Below are 19,576 nucleotides of genomic sequence, written 5' to 3'. Positions count from 1 at the left end.
CCCTTAATTGTGTGAAGTTGAAAGCCTGCTATTTAGATGGGCAATTTGGTCCTTTGGCTTAGAACACCAAATTTCTCCATGTGGCACAATTGACATCGGTGTGCCCATAGCCTCTACCATGTTAGACGCATACCAAGCAAGTGGAGCCTGATGACATCTTATCATATTTCTATATCATAAATCTACAAACCTCTCCAAAAATCAGAATGTTCAAAGCACACAAGTGTGAATGATCTAACTGTTGACTAAAAATGGAACAGTTGTTCATTTAGGGCTCCACTGGAGGGGCTACACCAGTGTGGTGTAGTGGTTAAGAGCTGTAGACTCGTAATCTGGTGAACCGGGTTTGCTTCCCTGCTCCTCCACATGCAGCTGCTGGGTGACCTTGGGCTAGTTACACTTCTTTGAAGTTTCTCAGCCTCACTCACCTCACAGAGTGTTTGTTGTGGGGGAGGAAGGGAAAGGAGAATGTTAGCCGCTTTGAGACTCCTTCGGGTAGTGATAAAGCATGATATCAAACCCAAACTCTTCTTCTTCTTCTACACTGCTTCTGCACAGCGGTTTAACACCACATCTTCAGTCTAACCAACACAAGCCTTATTGCCCAACTAACTTGAAATTGCCCCTCTCTGGGTTGTGCATCTTAATGGGCTGATGACTCCACAGTAACTGTCCTATAGTGCACGTGGTGCTTGACATCACACGTGTTTTGAAGAACTAATTGTGCACGGCTATTTCTGTTTGTTCTGGATTTGGGGAAACAGTGGCACTACCAGTTCCAAAAGGAAACATGGCAACATCTGAAAGTAATAACATGCTTCATAAAAGCAATTTGAAACCATATCCTTTACTTTTCCTGTGCCGTTTGGCCTTATTGGTATAGTACAAAGCAAATTTGTCTCAATCCAGAGCTGGCACCTCTCAGAATGGCAACTGAGCATTTCTTTGCATAGAAATTAATTTTGCCAGAAATGTATCCAAAGAGAATGTTATTGACCGGAAAGTAGGATTTCACCATTGAATACCATTTCCCACACGAAAGAACTTGTGTGATCTTTAAATGCAAAACCTGCCAGCACTTAAGTTTAATTTTGTCACCTTCTGTGATCAGCTATAAATAGTAGAGCCAGAGCTGTCTGAGATAACTCTTGCTTGCACCAGCATCCTCTTGGCTCCTGACCTGGCCAAGACACTCACAATTCTCACACAACCAAATCCAGATCTTGTGCAAGCTCTCTTAGGGTGTGTCTAGGCCAACAGCATTTCACACAATCTGGTGTGTGAAACTGCATGACGGGGGCAATGCAGGTCTCACCACATGGTCAGGTCTGCCCCCATTTAGCACTCCCCATTTAGAGATACAAACCTATTCTATAGAGTTGTTTTGTACTGTCCCCAGCGGCGAAGCGTGAGTTGTCAGCACCCGGGGCAAGGCAAGTAATTTGCGCCCCCCCTAACCCCTAACCTGCCGATCTGAGGCGAGTTGCCGCTGGCGCTGCCGCCCAAACGACGCCGCTTGCCTGGAGGAGGAGGGGGGCAGAGAGGCGAGGAAAATGCAACATGGCCCAGCAGCTGCAGCAGCAGCGGCGGAGGTGGGGCTGTGAGGAGGGGCTGCCTGACGCGTCCTCCACGGCCCTGATGCGTGGGGCTGAGAGCCGCTGCCTGCCTGCCGCCTTCAGCCCGGGCGCACGCACAGCTCGTCGGTTCCGCGAGACATGGGGCTCTGCTACAGCCTGCGCCGGAGGCTCTTCGGCGACTCCGGAGGCAGCGAGCGCGCCCCCCCAGATGTTGCGCCCGGTGCGGCCGGCCCCCCTGGCACCCCCCACGCTACGCCACTGACTGTCCCTCCCCTTAGCCTTGCCTTGTTCTTTCTTTCTTAGAATCTCTTTCTATGTTTATATTTCAAAAGCGAATTCAGTATTTATTCAGGCGTGGGGGAAACGATGTGCTAGCCTGCAATATCTAGGAAAAGGAACCACACAGAGATTTGATTCTGGGTTAGGGCGGGTCAACACTGAAGTGAAATGTCAACAGGGAGATGCAACAAGAGTACACGGAAAAGTAACTTGGCAGGTCAGTCACTCAATCCCTCCTTCCTCATCCACTTCTCAGAGATTCTGTTCTGAGGCCTGTAGTTCCTTCAGCTGATCTGTCCTGACTGTCTCAGCTTCTCTGCATTCTACTGCCAGTGGGACTGCAGCAGAAGCAGCACTATGTAGAAATGGCATTTTGTCTGAGGTACAGAGCAGTATAAATCCCTGCTAAACTGTAGCACTTCCTCAAAGTGTGTGTGTAGATATAGATATATGATTTATATACTGCCCTTCATTAAATATCTCAGGACTGTTCACCAGCCCATACTTTCTGGTTGCAAACCCAAGTCCCACCTTTCAGACTGAAAATATGCCCAACTTCACTTCCAACTTATTATTCTATTTGTCTGTTAAAATATTGATATCCCACATTTTTGAACCAAAAGGTTTACAGTATTTTTTATTTTATTTTTAAAGCAGAACCCTATATACATATATTGTATTAGCAGCCTTGACCGCATTGCTCAGGAATTCTAAGAAACAAATGGATCAGTGCAATTTTGAAACCAGTGGTTAATCAATGCAGTCCTGAAAGTTACAATCCACCATCTTGATTCAAAAGACTGTCCAGGTTTATCCAAACGTACATGAAAGTCTGCTGCTTGATCTCAGGCACCATCATGAATTGGGGGGTGGGGTGGGTAAAAATCAGTATAATTTTGATAGATGCAGTCTGCTGTCTTGAATAATTTTTATTCAAACATACCGTATTTTTCACTCTATAAGACACACTTTCCCCCTCCTAAAAGTAAAGGGAAACGTGTGTGCGTCTTATGGAGCGAATGCAGGTTGTGCAGCTTTCGCTGAAGCCAGGAGAGCAAGAGGGATCGGTGTGCACCAATCCCTCTTGCTCTCCTGGCTTCAGGGATAGCAGGCCGAAGCCTCCTGAACGCAGTGGAAGCGTTCCCGCTGCGCTCAGGAGGCTTCGGGCAGCTATCCCTGAAGCCAGGAGAGCAAGAGGGATATTGATATAGGAATGTATTAGATAAAATGTAAAGAAATATACAATAATAAGAGTACATTCATTTGTAAAAAAGGAATATACAACGGGATAGACAGGAAGTCCAAAGTTTTGGTATATATATGATTTTGGAATAGTTTTTAGTCTTTGTTTTTTTCCCTTTTCTTTTAGTATATAACCTTTGTATACATGTTGAAAATTATAGTATAATAAGCCTTGTGTTGTAATATGATAATGTTTACTGATGTAACATAAGAACTTTAATAAATAAATAAAATTCCAAAAAATACCTTCCCTAATAACAATAATTTATATAACAGGGTTCTAGGGGCATATCAACTGTTGGATCAATGTCTCAGCTTCTGTAGCCATGCCTTGCCCCTGTTGTGCCTTTGACTTGCTTTGCTTATGTACTGTGCTGATTAGAGCATTAATATTTTTGGTAGAAACCGTAATCTGAGTTCAGGCTCTTCACGCAGTGTGAAAGAGGGCAACAACTGAGCTAAGGTCCTTCCAGTACTAAATGGAGAGGCAGTATGGTGTAGTGGAAACAAGAGTTGGACACGGACCAGAGAATCCTTGCTTGGCCAGGAACCTCACTGGGTGATCCTGGCCAATACAAAGACATTCTTCCTTTCCTTCTCAGCCTAAACTACTTCACATGATTCTCATGAGGTGAAAACAGGATAATTGCCGTGAATGCTATCTTGCATCCTTGAAGGAAGGGTGGAATATAAATGTGAATACTGATTATTATTGTTGTGACTAAACACCATCATTATCTTAATCTGTTTTCAATGATAATATGCTTTTTATTCCTATTTTGTCTATCTGGAACTGTTATTATGCTGCCAATTTTTATCTTTATTATAGTACATTATATAAATAAATTGGCTTATTATTTTGATGAACTCCCTGGCATCAATCCGGAATAGAGAGTAGAAACCAGAGTTTATTTGGATATGGGATAGCAAATCAACAAGGGATCTCCATCTCTAAGGCTGCATTCACAGGCTAATTCATTCTGTTTTCCTGATGTTCCCCTGTTACTTTCCACATTATACCTGAGCTTTTGCATGCTGTAAAAGCCACTTCCAGAAAACCAGGAAAATCTAGAGCAAGTTCAGCACTCGTTTCTGTGATATTTGCTATTTTTAAAAATCCGCTTGCTGTCCCGGAAATCCGGAAAATCGTGGGAGTTTTGTGTAGGGCTGTGCATTGGGTCATTTCGGAAAGCAGCTTGTGGAGCATCACACCCCCCAGGATTGCCCCCTCCCCTCAACAGCTGTTGAGGGGAGGCAACAACCCCAATTTCTAACATCCCTTTCACACTGTAGTACCTTCTGCTGTGAACAAGAGTGAGTGCAACACGGCAGTATATAGGTACTGAAGTGTGAAAGGAATGTCAGAAGTGGCTAAAACTAACACAGTGAATACAGTTTCTGAGTGTAACCTAAGTCCACCGAGGCTTGTGCAGTCACATAGTTGTAAACCATTTTGAACACTGAGGTCACTGACGCGGAAAACAATATTTCGCCACAGTAGAAGATGGTGCCATCATTCAATGCTAATACATTATCAGTGGACCACCGATTTAATTTAAGATATCTGGCATCGACGATGACAAGTACAACAAATAGATCCTGAAGTCCAATGGTAGCACCTCAGTTATATTCTTCTTCCACCTCATTTAAGGCTCATGCAGAGACGTCTTCATGATTCTGCGAAGGAAAATGTTGTGCCTTCGCCTTGCTTCAGCTCCCCAGTCAAACAAGCCCTTTCAGCCGCTTCACTGTCCAGTTTGCAGATCAGAACTGGAATGGTTCCGTGACTCTGGGAAACGATATTTACAGCAGTTTGCAGCTTCAAGGACACACCTCCAGTAGTATCATGTGGCAGAATAGAGCTAAGCACAGGTGGCTCCATATTTCCATCAGGGCCGACGACAATGGAATCCACAAGCCTAGCGCCTGTTCCAAAATAAACACATGGTTCAGAATTGCTACCAGAAGGATATATGTCTCAAAACACAACATGAAAAAGTCAACCCCAAAGCATAAAGACACTGCAACATGGAAACAGTTAGTTTAATCCATGTGTCATTTCCCTGTGCCAAAGGAGGAAGCCTGGATGACATAATGGCATAATGACATAATGGTTAGGAAGATCACACAGAAATCTGGAGGTCCAAATTTCCCCAGCTTTCTTTAATGACTCTGCACATCACTTAAGGTACCATATTGTTACTCTATAAGGGCATGATTGTACTCTCTCAAGTCACACATCTGTCTAAAGACATGTGTAAATATTATATATGTTTCCTGGATTCTGCTTCAATATTCCCACTGCCCTTTCAAAACACCACAGAAAATACCCTCTTTCTCACAACCCTTCTATATGCCTATGCTCGGAAAGAGCATGTCAAATCTGCTGAAAGATATATGTAGAACATAAATACGTCAAGACAAGACTGCATGAATAATTATGGTTATGCTTATTACAAATTGCACAGTTCAACTACTAGTTCTTCATGCTGGTCTGGATACTGGCTAGATTTGCCCCTCATGCCAATACTTCACACCTGTGCAAAATAAATTGTCCTATTTTATACATGTGTATTCTATACCTGGGGTATCAGGTGGACAGCTGTAAATTCCACTGACATCTGTGAGAAACACAACTCGCCTAGGAGAGAATTTCTTAGCGAGAACCTGCAAGAGGAAAAAATGAACAGGACCATGTAAATCTGCTTTGTGTTGAATCAGGCCTATCTTGCTCAGCTGGATTCTGCTCTCACTGGCAGCATCTCTCAGTAACTCAAAAAGTGGCCTTTCTCAGTCCTCAGTTGACAGACAGGAAACCAGGGACCTTCTGTATTCAAAGCATGTGATCTACCATGGAACTATGGTTCTGTTCTAATTGTGCAACTTAAAATCTGAGGGCCACCTCTTATATTAACCTTGTATTTGAAAATGCAGAAAACGTACTATGAGAATTTGTTTACTTAGAGGAAGAGAGAGAATAATAACAGCAAAACCTCCCTGCAGCTTAGGCAATAATTTCTTCAAAACTATTTGCTGATGTTCATACAAAATATTTATGCACAGTTACAAAAGTGACATGGAAAATTATATACAACTTGTAGAATGTAAATGATCAGTTTAGGGGTGCTTATTAATGAAAACAAGAAAGAGACTTATAGCATATTAAGGACTAACGAATGTATTGTGGCATAGGTTTTGGAGGACCACAGTTTGCTGCATTTAGTGCAGTGGACCATAGTCCACAGAAGCTTATGCCATAATAAATTTATATGTAATTTTGCATACTATGCACATTTTTATTCCCCCAAGGCAATGCATTTGTATGTTATTTTCACAAATATGGGCTTTTTGGCATATGTTACCTTAGCAGTGAATTTTTGTGTACATTCCTTGGCTGGAGAACTGGATTGCAAAATTCAGAGAAGTACAAATTTCAGAGGATGGTTGTGTTTCTGTTTGCATATGGTTTTGGAAAGTGATAGGCTCACCATTAGAAGCACATTGAATCAAATGTCTTCCCCATCCCTAGCTGCCAGCTGAAGTACCTGACAAAGATGGGAATGACCTATTAAGGATAAACACAGTGCTATTTACATATTGGTATGCGTGAAATTGAACTCATCTCTCACCTCAATGATTTTATCTCCAGATAAGATGCAGCAGTGCTGCTCCGAGTCCAGAGCACAATCACCATGTAAAACTGGGACATAGCCCGAGTCTAAAACATCCTTCACTGTATCGAAACCAGCCTGGATGACATTCTTGCATGATGTTTTCCAGGTTCCAAAAGGCTGTGGGAGAAAGAGAACAAAGGCAAACAATGCTGCTTGTCTCTGTCATTCAAGACAGTCATTTACCCAAAAGCTGTTTCCTATGATCCAGCACTTCAGGTGCCAATCAATATATAATACAATGATTAGATTAACTGCATCTAACAATAAGACTCCCATCAAACTGTTACAAATGTAATGGAAAAGTCATTTTGCAATGCCAATACTGCTGACTACTTATGAATCAAGGAATATGAAAACTTGCTAATTAAGGCTACATGTTAATGCACTTTGGGGTGGTATGCAATGGCTTGTGTAACAGACATTGGCTTATGCCACAGAAATTCTGGTTTCTGGTTTCTCCTCCTGCTCCCAAGTCCTCAAAATTTGCTCCATAGGTTCTTCAACTTTCCAAAGAATTTGGAATGGAGGGTAGGGGGGCTGCTAGCTGCAGGCATTAACTGACACCAGCTCATGGTACGTTATATCTTACCCTTTGCTTTTGGGGCTGCTTTGATTCCTGTGTGTTTCCATAACAGGGCATGAAAAGGGATTTTTTAAATAAATTCCCTTGTTTTCTAACAGTGAATGGTGCTGTAATGATCTCTGGCAGGCAAGCAGTCTGATAAACAATAACAACTCTCTGTCAGTCCCCTTGCTCGCTTAGCTCAATTTCTGAGGCTGACCAGAGCTGTGCTCTGGGGGGGCCATGTTCCTGACTGGTAGCACTTGTTTATTAAATTGTAAATTTTCTTAACAAATGGATATCTCAAAAGACAAGTATATAGAGATATCAGTAAGATACAAATATATTTAAATTTAATTAATTAATGAGATAAAAATGATTACATTCAATTAAGTTCTTTAATAGGTTCAACATGCATTGTGAAAAGTCAGCAGTTGATGTACAGCAGACCTGTACATGACCATAAACACTCCTCAGTCTAGGACAACCTCCCAATTCCTCCCATCCACTCAAATGTCCTTGCCATTCTTTTCTTTTGCTCAACCTCAACCTCATTTTATGAGGTCCCTGGAACTGGAGGCTGCCATCTCATTGGAGTTCAATCCCTTTTTCTTCATCCCCCCCCTTTTGGCGCTTAGAAATATTCCCTCCCAATTTCTAAGTAACAGTATTTCATTGGATAAAAATGATTTATTTTTTATTACTTTTTTCTTGAAAGTATGGCTTTGGGAAGCTGGGCTGTAGCCAATGAACTTGTTCTGTCAGCAAAAGGGTTTCCACTTGCACAACACAACTTTCCCCTCTCTTCTCTCCTCTTGTGCACCCCACCAAATCTGCTCCAGAGGTTTGGGGAACCCTCTAGAAAAGAGTTAGGGAGTACCAGGGGAGAGGGTGAGGCAGGAAGCTCCATTGCACAAGTGGAAATACTTACACTGACAGAACGAGTTAGTTGGATAGCACCCAATATGTTCTTTGCCCTGTTGTTCAAGAACAAATTGGTAGACTTCTGTCGTGTGTGTGTGTGGCACACGAAAGTCAGAAAGTAATTGCTTCTGCTTGTTTTTCAGAATAGTAGCTGCATTTGTCTATTGTACTTATTATAGCTGCATACTTACTCAAGAGAAACCTCACCAAACCCAGAAGTGTAGGCATGCATAGGATTGGGAATTCTAATAGGAGGTAGCTATCGTTAAAACTGAAGCAGGGCAGTGTTTATTCCAGATTAATTAATTAATTTCAAACACTTTTGTCTCTGGCTCTAAAAAGGGGATGCACCTCTCAACAGGTTAGACTGAGAGAATTCACCTCTGGACCATTTTATTATTATTTTTTGCCCGCTCTTGCCCTAGAAAAACAGAATAACCTAAAAAAGGAGAAACAACAGGTGCCCTTACCGAAATGCCCACAGCTGGAATTCCATGGCTTACCAGTTCTTCGGTCACCAGATGGTTTAACTGTGAGAAGCAAAAGAGTGACTTTGAAACCCCAAAAGCTTTCCTATCTCAGTTTCCTGTACTCAATTTACAAAATGAGTTCTGTAACAGTATTCTTGGATAACAAAGGCTGGGCCGGCTAAGGAGGTGGTGGCAGCGGTGGGAAGCAGGAAAGCAAAAAGTATGTTTCTTAGGTCTTGCTTCAGATCCTTCACACAGAACACCGTATCACCTTACCTGGTATGCAGTGCTGTTCTTAAACTGTTCTCACACCTGGACATGCAGGAGATTGTTCTAATAGCCAATAGCAGGGATATCCAATAACTGCGGATATCCTGGTTTTAATTTAGCATTTTCTTTTCTTTTATTTGAGCACAAAGGACGTTTTTTGGCACCAATGACATCACATACTTTTTCTAAGCGTGTCAAAAGGCAAAAACGCTACAGTAATTAGGCACATATTCACAATGCATTGGGGGGAAGGGGTTGCCTCTAGATTTCTGACTAGAGGTGCACACCACAGCATTGCTCTGATTCTCTGCTGGTCCCATGGGTTACCCGAGAGGTGAGGTCCAAGTCCGGTCCGTGGTCAAAGGCGCAACGTGGAGGCAGTCCGTAGTAGCTGAAGCTGGGTGCAGGTCAGAGAGTCGGGTGAAGGCATGCAAGCAGGGAGCCAGGGTGGGTCTGGAGCTCAGGCAGGAAAGCAGGACAGGATTCAGGCAGGAACTAGCAACCAGCAATGTTGCTCCCACAACTTGGGACTGGGGCTGGCCAGCTTTTATCTGCCCCGAGGCATATGGAGGCCCCGATCCTCTGGTGACTCGCCTCTCCTGGCCTGGAGGTGAGCACTCCTTCTGCGGGAATTTAGTTCCCTCCACCTCTCTGCCCTGAGCCTCTGCAGCTCAGGAGAGGCTGGCGGGTTACCGGACCCAGAGGCAACCTCAGCTTTCTCTGACGAGGCTGAGAGTGGAGCACCTGCAGGGAATGAGTCCTCCATCACTTCAGGAGCCAGAGCAGACTCAGCTGATGCCTGCACCTGAGGATCCAGCACAGGTGAGGACCCTTCGGGCTCATGCCCCAGCCCCAGCTCAGCTGGTTCTGGAGGCGGGGAATCCTGTGAAGGCTGGGATCCCTTAGGTTCAGCATCCGAGTCCGAATCCCAGGCCATCACAGATTCTGTGCCAGGTCTATGGGACCCCCTGTCCAGAAGTGGCACCAACAACCACAGTTAGTGCCAGAAGGACCCGTGCTTCAGGACCTATGTTTGGATGCTCTAGTTTCCAACACAATTAGAATTGCCTTTTGTTACATTACATATCAAAGAAACCACATAATGCCTGCAGGCAGGTTTCAGGGAAGCAGGGAGCTTGTTCTCTAGCCTTTGTCTGAAAGTAAATAGACTTCAAGATGGCTTAGCGATCTCTGATATCCTGCACACATGCTAAGCCAATTTGGGGCTTGGATGGATGAGGTTTCAGCCCTGCTCTTTAATGCTAGCTTGAATGTAATGTAACCATTTATGGCACGGGAGGAGCCATGCCAGGTACAGGCATTAGATTCCCCTGGAATGTTTGTCTGAGGCTGGACAGTGAGCAATTGCTCCAGGCTGCAGACACCTTGGACTCCAGTCAAAGTAGCATCACTGCTATGATATGATGCAATGGTTCCAAATGGAGTTATCATTCAGCACCACCCATGACATCTTTTCCTGCTTGTTGGAGCTGGAAATGTGTTTGTTTTTGCAGTCCATAAAAGGACAATGATGAAACTCTACACAGAACCAGGATTTCTGGAATCTGCTAAATTTCAGTGTCCCTTCTCTATTATTTGAGGGTAAGGGACAAAGTACTTTGCAAGCAGGGAAGGGGAATTCTACCCATTTTAGTTTCTTTCCATTTCTCAGTTTTCCAGTCTTAAGTTCAGTTCCACACATTTTCACTTCAATTTGTGATTATTATTTTTAAGTCTTCATGAAAATTCATTAGTATTGTGGTATAAATTTCTCACAATATGCACACTTCTGTATGCAGTTTTGCCCCAAACACATATTTTTGCAGAGCAATTTCCGCTAATATTTTTGTATGCCATTTTCACTAATACATGCATTTTTATGCACATTTCATTGCAAAATTGTACTGCAAAATCTGGAGAAGTGCAAATTTTGAAGGATGGCTGTGTTTTTATTTGCATATTGATTTGGAAAATGTGAATTGGTTAGGTTCACCATTAAATGTAATGTAAACTGAATCCCCATCATCATTTGTATGTATTATTAAAGTGATATTTGTTAGTCCCGGACAGTGAATTGTACAACACTACTATTTGTTTATTGAACGTTAATCTCCTTTAACTGCACAAACCTAAAGTGCCAAGATGTGCGGGAATCCCACCTGCAAAATACAGGAGGCACCCCCAGAGAAGTGGCTTGGTATCGCTATTACTCTCCATGCATTTGAAAGGCAGAAACATACTGGAAGGGATGGACTTGCACCACAAAGGTGTAATAGGGTAGGAATTACTTCTGAATAAGAGGCTGGCTTGAATTTGCAATCCACTGGTCATAGAGCTGAGTTCAAATTAGGCCAGGAAGGTAACAACAGATCAACTTTGCAGTAAAGTCATAGACTCCCCATTAGCACAGAGCTTCAGATTCAGATTTCTCTCTCTTGGTTTAAGTACACTTTGATCCAGAGAGCACTGGGCTATTAACGGAACAGTGGGAGAACAGGTAGATTTCACCCTCTGTTGTTCCTTGTAAGAGATTAGTAGAAAAGTTTGGGAGAAGAGAGCAAGAGCTGTTTATCTCTATAAACCACCATGAATGAGAAGATCTGTTCTGCATTAAAGAAACTAGCCATCAGCCATGTGCATGATACTCTGGTTTCTCTTCAGATCGCACTCAGCTATGTGCACCAAATGTTGAAACATACTCCTAGTAGCACATTTGACAGTAACTGATTTCATTTGCTTTGTGAAATCTTATCTCGTTTTACAACTTGACTACCACACGATCTCGTCTCGTCCATTTGCCTCAGGGCCCCAGCAGGAGCTGCAGCATAGCACAGGGGTGGACAGGCGATCTGAGAACATTTACAAGGCTTTTGAATGAAGCTGTTGGATACCGGCTGCAGATTACCTTGGTGACAGAAAGCCTGGTCAGACACAGCCCACATCTCAAATTGTCATCATCAGCTGATCTTGCTGATGTCCCCGAGGCAATGCCGTGTTCCTTTGCTTGGAAATGGCCAAAGGAGCTGGAATGTAAAAGAAAAAGTTGGAGAATGATGTTGTCTCTTTTCATTTATGGGGCTAAATGTATAGTCTGCTCCTCTAAGGCACTCAGAGAATAAGGAAAGGTCTTGCCCCATGAGGGAAGAAACTGAATTAATGAAAGGCATGCTCACACTCGTTGTTTATGACAAGTCTCTGCTGATCTGAGGCATCTGCAATCTCTTTCTCATCCGCTTTTGTCAGAAACTATGAAATGTAGCTGAAGTGTGTGACCCATCTATGTGTAGGATTAAATGCCTTAAAAGGTAGGTAAAGATAAAGGACCCCTGGATAGTTAAGTCCAGTCAAATGTGACTATGGGGTTGTGGCACTCATCTTGCTTTCAGGCTGAGGGAACCGGTGTTTGTCTGCAAACAGCTTTTGGAACACCATGATGGAAATCAGAGCACACGGAAACACCGTTTACCTTCCAGTCGCAGCGGTACCTATTTATCTACTTGCACTGGCATGCTTTCAAACTGCTAGGTTGGCAGAAGCTGGGACAGAACAATGGGAGCTCATCCCGTGGCGGGGATTTGAACCGCCAACCTTATGATCAGCAAGCCCAAGGGGCTCAGTGGTTTAGAACACAGCGCCACCTGTGTCTCACTTAAATGTCTTGAACACAACAGCAAACCCTCAAAAGATATCTAAAATGGTGATGTGAAAGCTTAATCATGTATACCAGGCAGCATCTGAGCCACAGGCAAAACCAATATTTTGTAATCTCATGTCTAATGGCTGTATGAATTGGCTCTTAATCTTTTGCACTTGGCATAGTTTACTATTATTTGTCCCAACAGGCATTGTCATAACTATGTAAGCAGTCATCACAGCACAACAATGCAAATTCCAGAGAGAGAGAAAGGCGGCCGTGACTAGGGATGGATGAGAAATACAATTTAGTTTACATTTAAAGGGCATGGGAGCTCTCGCTGCTGCCATGCTACCCTGCTCAAGAGCTATTGGGCGGGAAGTTGAATGTACTGCAGCGGGCTCCCCACTCACACATGTTTTACTTATGTGCGTGGGGGCCTGGAACACAAGTGGGAGTCACCTGTATAGCTACTATGAACTGACCACCGGAAGACAACCAGTGGTCTAAGAATCCTGAGCTGGCGTATCATTTCAGACTGCTGGTGAATTCAACCTTTTAAATATAAAAGCCTCCCCGCAATGAATAAACTAGCAGAGCAAGAAGTAAAATGGGCTAGTATCTCCCTGTTGTGCTAGTATTTTATTTGTAAGGATTTTAAAACAACAACAACATGGGAAAACATTATAAAAACTGTGACTCCTCTTGCAACCTAGAATAGTTCAGTCCAGTCTTTCACCTTTTAATTACTGGACCACTTTCATTCTTCTCCATATGTAGATCAGGTATGAGCTGAAGTCCTTAGAAATCCATGTTCAGGCAACACAGTATTACATTTTATTTCATATTTATTCTCTGCCCCCCCCCCCAGTAATAAATAAACAAATGATTTCTTAACTGCTCCGGTTGTCAAAAATAAAAATGCAGTATTCCTTACACAACATGTTCTGTATGGCTTTTTATAGCTGGGAGGGAGAAAGAAAGACTACAACGTAACAGGAAATTATTGTCCACTGGGATTCTTCCAGGAAGTATTTTATTCTAATCTAGCCCAAACCTGACTGCAGAATCCGCTCCCGTGTGTGAATGTAAAGAAACACTTTCCCTACTACTGTGGTCTAAGAAATCTTAGACTGATAGGAAGAGAAGCTGCTTCACCTTTTGGAGCTTGCCAGGAGACAGCGATTAAGAGTAAAGGCTATCTGGTATGTACATGTAGCTTGGCCTTTTGCCAGTGGAAGCAGTTGACTCAGGCCTGTCCAATCGAATAATAATAAAATAAAGAAAACCAATCTTAAACACAACCTGGATGAACTAATTTGCAACCTACTCTGTTGGCCTGAACAACATCCTGACCACAAGATTAATCCCTAGGGACACACACACAAAAAATAAGTAGTGTGCAGGGATCTGACAGCAATATAGATATGAAGCAGAGTAGAAATTAGGATGGAACAGGTACTAGAAAAAATAAATTTTTTTGGCAGGGTACAAAGTACAGATGGCTTCAGTAAATGTGTGGAGGCTGTGGTGGATGCTTAAGATGTCGAAGTTGATTAATAGGCCAGGAGGTATAAACCAACCCATGAGAAAGGCAAAAGAGGAGAATAATGTTGGTCTCCATTTTGTTGTCCATTTTTGACTGGTGCAAATCCACGCCTTTGAAGCGAAGATAATGGGCAGCAAACAGTTTTCCGCCTTGGGCATTAATGAAGCCCAGCAGGCTCCTGTCAATCTCTTTTATTGGCAGATCAGGTGTCCCCAGATGGTCCAAAGGACCGTCTGTGACATGTTTATCTTCATGACAGTGAATGGATAATCTCCCATTCCTTAGGCCAAGTCATGTGCTTTTTAGATTCATTCAGCATAATTTTTCCCAGGCATATCTCATTTTACACTCTGCATCCTTGAACTTCTATCTTTCCATCTAGCAACTGTTTTCTACTTTGAGGGGAACATGCCCAATTTGCAGCCCAGTCGCCTATTCCTGATGGGACCAGGAAAGGAAAAGGTGCACGAATTGCAGAAGGAGGCACGGCTGATGACACATTTATGTTCAAGCGAGGCCTATCCTGTATCCAGAGAGTCCATGAAAATCTTGGACAGCGCCCTTCAGTCCCTGAGGGGTCTCAAGGTTCAGCTCACTCTTCATGAAATGAATCCCTTGCCACATTAAAAAGGTGCTTCATTTGGATGATGTCATTAGCCACAGGAAGAGATAAAAATTGACAACAGGCAGCAATTCTCATTCCCCTACTCCCAGTTTTAAACTCAGTCCTCCACACTTCCATATCAGTGTGCACTTATAAAAAGTCCTCATGAGAACTCAGCAGCATTTTAGTGTGAATTTCTTCTAATAGACACTTTGGGGTATGTAGTTTTGCTTAATGCACACAATTTTGCAAAACAATTTTCCAAAATATAAAGCATTTTGTATGTTACTCTCATTAATATATGCACTTATATGCACAGTTTGGTGTATGCATTTTTGTACACTTCACTTGGCTAGAGAACGGCATTGCAAAATTCGGAGAAGTGCAAATTTCAAAAACATGGGTGTATTTCAATTTGCACATTGTTTCAGAAAGTGTAATCAAATTTTGTCTCCATCCCTACCAACCGGTACTAAGCTCCTCACCCTCAACAGGATTTTGTGCTTATGCTTCATGCTTTTGAAACTGAGGCACCACTAAGGGAAGCCTAAATCATGAGCATATCTAAAATAGCCATATGGATCCCCAGGGCTTTTTTTCTCAGCTGTTTATGGTTTTCTTTTAAAGCCATCAAGTTTGCACTGGTTTCTAAGGTGTTCTTAAGGTAGAACAAACCTAGACAAACCTAGACAGCATCTTAAAAGGCAGAGACATCACCTTGCCGACAAAGGTCCATATAGTTAAAGCTATGGTTTTCCCAGTAGTGATGTATGGAAGTGAGAGCTGGACCATAAAGAAGACTGATCGCCGAAGAATTGATGCTTTTGAATTATGGTGCTGGAGGAGACTCTTGAGAGTCCCATGGACTGAAGGAAGATCAAACCTATCCATTCTTAAGGAAATCAGCCCTGAGTGCTCACTGAAAGGACAGATCGTGAAGCTGAGGCTCCAATACTTTGGCCACCTCATGAGAAGAGAAGACTCCCTGGAAAAGACCCTGATGTTGGCAAAGATGGAGGGCACAAGGAGAAGGGGACGACAGAGGACGAGATGGTTGGACAGTGTTCTCGAAGCTACTAGCATGACTTTGACCAAACTGCAGGAGGCAGTGGAAGACAGAAGTGCCTGGCATGCTCTGGTCCTTGGGGTCACGAAGAGTCAGAAATGACTAAACGACTAAACAACAACAACAAAGGTAGAACATAGCAAGAAGAGACTGCAATTGTAATAGATTAGGCTTTCCTACACAGCTTTCAGGTCACTCCTAGGGATGCTGTGATGGCCACTGTGGGTATAGGGCAGTATACAAATTTAATAAATAATGATAATAATAAGAATAATAGTAAGTAGGCTGTCTTAGCCCTTTCCCTTCTGTCACACAACTTCTACATACAGCTGGTGAAGTAGACTCCATCTCTGCAGAGCTGCCAACAAGGCCATAGTTTTTTAATGCAAGATTAGACAATTGTAGATTCCAAACCTCACTACGGCAGAAAGGGGGAAAAATAAGGTCCTGCCTGTTTTTGCTTTTTTGTGTGTTTTTTAAAAAACCCTCTGTAAAACAGATTCTCAAATTTGGTTTAGACTTGATGATAACATGGAGCCACATCAACTCAAGAGACAGAAGTCCCATAGTGTAAAGGCTGCAAAGGGAAAAGTAAGCTCAGAATAGGGGAGGCGCTGAAGCAATTCGTCAGCAGAATGCTCAATTCCTAACCCCTGCTGGTATAGATAATCCACACAGCACTTGGCATTCCTGAGGGAGCAATCCCACAGAAGCTGCCCTTTCACACTGCCAGCAGTAGTATTTGTTTACCGTCAACATCCATACCCTTTCCATGGTGCCAGCTCTAGTAAAAATTCTTTCACTTCAGGCTTTGGGTCTATGAACAATTTTTATTGGGAAACATATCGTGACCTGTGAGATCAGGCCCACGACCCACCGTACATAAACAGAAGTGGAGAAGCCAAGTGTGTGTGTGTTTGACATTGCCAACATCGGAGGTGCTAGTTTCTGTGCAATGGCACTTTTGAAGGGTGAATTGGGTGAACAGTGTAAATTACCCCAATGAATGTTTCTCACCTCTTTACATAGTTATTTATAAAAGAGTCTTCAGGCCCTGTAGCTTCTGGTTAATAACTGCTTGGTACATAGTCTTGGGAGGCTTCCTTTCCTAGAAAGGAAACATCAGGAATAATAATATATCTGGAATTTGTTGTTCAGACTCAGACATGTTCTCTCATTCTTCAGAGAGAAGGTAACAAAATGGGTTACAGGATGTCACTGACAGACCTCCAAACAACACTGAGGAAAAATGATAAAGGTACATCTCCAAAGTGAACTCCTGCTTCTATTATTTCTATAGCAGTAACTGGGATTTTACTATTTCTATAGCAGTACACTGTCAAGCGTCGCTGAGCTATTTCTCAAAATGTCTTGTTGTCTGATATATGGGATAAAAATGAAGAATTTTACCAGCACCTTTTGTATTTTCCTCTCCCCTTCACAGTATTACCATGGAAATCTGCAAACCTAAATTACACGAGTGATTAGAGACAGAGTATTTTTTCCCCAGGCAGTTGAACTGATGTAATAGCATCATTATTGGGTACACTAGTCCTCTTCAGGCATTCACTATCTGGGTTGAGTAAATACATGAAGCACATGCTATCTCCACCCCCACTGCCATTCCAGTTACTGTACTTTCCATGAGTTTGAAGGCAACAATCTGTAGCATGTCTCAGAGTCCTGATTTTCCAGAGTTCAAAATGTACAAGGAGCCTCCACAGGTACAGGACTCTCCTCATTGCAATCTGCCAGACTCCAACTTGTGTAGGGCAACCAGAATAGTGACAAGGCGTGGAGCTAGTAGCATGCTTGTCTCCCCACAGTCCTCTGTTTTACAATCATGCATCAGAACAGCATAAAAGGTCTGAATTCTGGTGCTCAGGTGATGTGAGCGCATATACTGAAAATATTATAACATAGATCAATATCTAGATGAACCATATCTGGAGTCGAACCACTTATGTAAAACATAATTTACATCATCACTAACCATTGACCATGTTGGCAACATCTGGAGGGCCACAAGTTTATTGCATTTATTGATTAAATGTACACCCCTCCCTTCCTCTCAAAGAAGCCCAGGACATAAAATAACAAGTGATAAAATGATAAAAGCATATTAAAAACCATTCCAGTGCAGATACAGACTGAGAAAGAGCTCGTCTTAAAAGGCTTATTGAAACAGGAAGGACTTCAGTAGCCACCATAAAGACAACAGAGACAACACATCTGCTCCCTGCTGCACAGGATCATTGATCCTTAAGCACTAATATTGAAGTTGTGTTCCTATGTTTGCCTGAACATGCAAATGCAGTACTCGTGGTTGGGAGCAGGAGTCTGCACACAAATTCCACCCCCACCATGCCTATGCACATCACCCTGTGCACTTAGTCCCCAATCTTCTCTACATTGAGTTGGAAAGGTCTGCAGGGGATTTCTACTCATGTTTGCGTGAACACAAGTAGAACCTACTGCATGATTAGGGATCCTGATAAGCTCAAGCCAACGTGAGTAGAAGCCCCCTTGCAAATCTTCCCTGTACAATGTGGGGAAGGGAAGGTACTGTGGGTGAGTGTGTAATTTGCACCGAGACACGGAGGGGAGCTCTGGATACAGAGTTCATGTGTTGAACCAAACACCTGAATTCACCTAAAGTTGGAAAGGATCCAGAATTCGGTGGCTTCAGCAAGGAAAAAAATAGTGCCATCACTCCAGAACTCCACATCCCCTTCACTGAATGCAGAAATTCATGTGCACACGGCCCTACAAACAGAGCAACTGATGTAGCTTATTCAATTATGAAAGCAAGACTCCCATTCCACAGAAAACAGAGTTCTATGCAAGTAGGGAAGTTATATCTGGAATGCCTGCAGTTTCATTGGATTGCTGGCAAGGAAATTTTTGACCAATCTAAGATAAGGACTAGAGTGGAGTCAGCAACCTTTTTCAACCGTCCCTCAGACCATGTGGTGGGCTGGACTATATTTTGAAAAAAATAATAATGAACAAATTGCTATGTCCCACAAATAACCCAGAGATGCATTTTAAATAAAAGCACACATTGTACTCATATAAAAACACCAGGCAGCCACCACAAATAACCCAGAGATGCATTTTAAATAAAAGCACACATTCTACTCATATAAAAACACCAGGCAGCCCCCACAAATAACCCAGAGATGCATTTTAAATAAAAGCACACATTCTACTCATGTAAAAACATGTTGATTCCTGGACCATCAGCGGGCCGGATTGAGAAGGCGATTGGGCCACATCTGGCCCATGGGTCTTAGGTTGCCTACCCCTGAACTAGAGGGTCTCAACTCTTGTGGCTGATGTCCTACTGTTTTTGTTTACTTGACTGGGGGGGGGAACCCTGTGCAGATTCTATTGACTGTAACAAACCAACATTCAGCTTAATAGTTTCTTTCCGAATAAACAGTCACAGAAGAGCTGATTGCTTCATCCTGCAAGGACATCTCCAATTCAGCTGCTAATCTCCAGACCCCTCTATCCAACCAACTGCAGCCAATCCAAGAGTACATCTGTGCCAACATTTTCCCTTGAGAAGGCTTCCACAAAGAGGCCTTCAGATAGCTCCAGACAATTGATTCTCATGTTGGCAGGGATTTTCTTTTCAGCATTAAAAAATAGCAATGCAATCAATTACTAAGACAACGTAGCTATTCAAATGCAGATAATCTTTTCCCTTCCTGGGACCA

General features: G+C 42.9%; 1 protein-coding gene across 1 annotated transcript; it reads right to left on the bottom strand.

The window, feature by feature from the left end:
• Window positions 1-2,464: 2,464 nt before the first annotated feature.
• Window positions 2,465-17,854, bottom strand: LOC309534701 (uncharacterized protein; the record flags this gene model as incomplete). Its single annotated transcript, XM_082227008.1, has 7 exons — window positions 2,465-5,024; window positions 5,681-5,765; window positions 6,728-6,889; window positions 8,729-8,788; window positions 11,904-12,021; window positions 16,869-16,914; window positions 17,845-17,854. 7 exons carry the CDS (start codon window positions 17,852-17,854, stop codon window positions 4,768-4,770), a joined length of 738 nt encoding a protein of 245 aa, XP_082083134.1. The 3' UTR covers window positions 2,465-4,767.
• Window positions 17,855-19,576: the final 1,722 nt, after the last annotated feature.

This window comes from Podarcis vaucheri (assembly GCF_965113315.1).
Source record: "Podarcis vaucheri genome assembly, chromosome: 6".
NCBI classification, from domain to species: Eukaryota; Metazoa; Chordata; class Lepidosauria; order Squamata; family Lacertidae; genus Podarcis; species Podarcis vaucheri.
The sequence above is the reverse complement of the archived record's forward strand: the minus strand, read 5'-3'. Positions and strand labels throughout refer to the sequence as shown.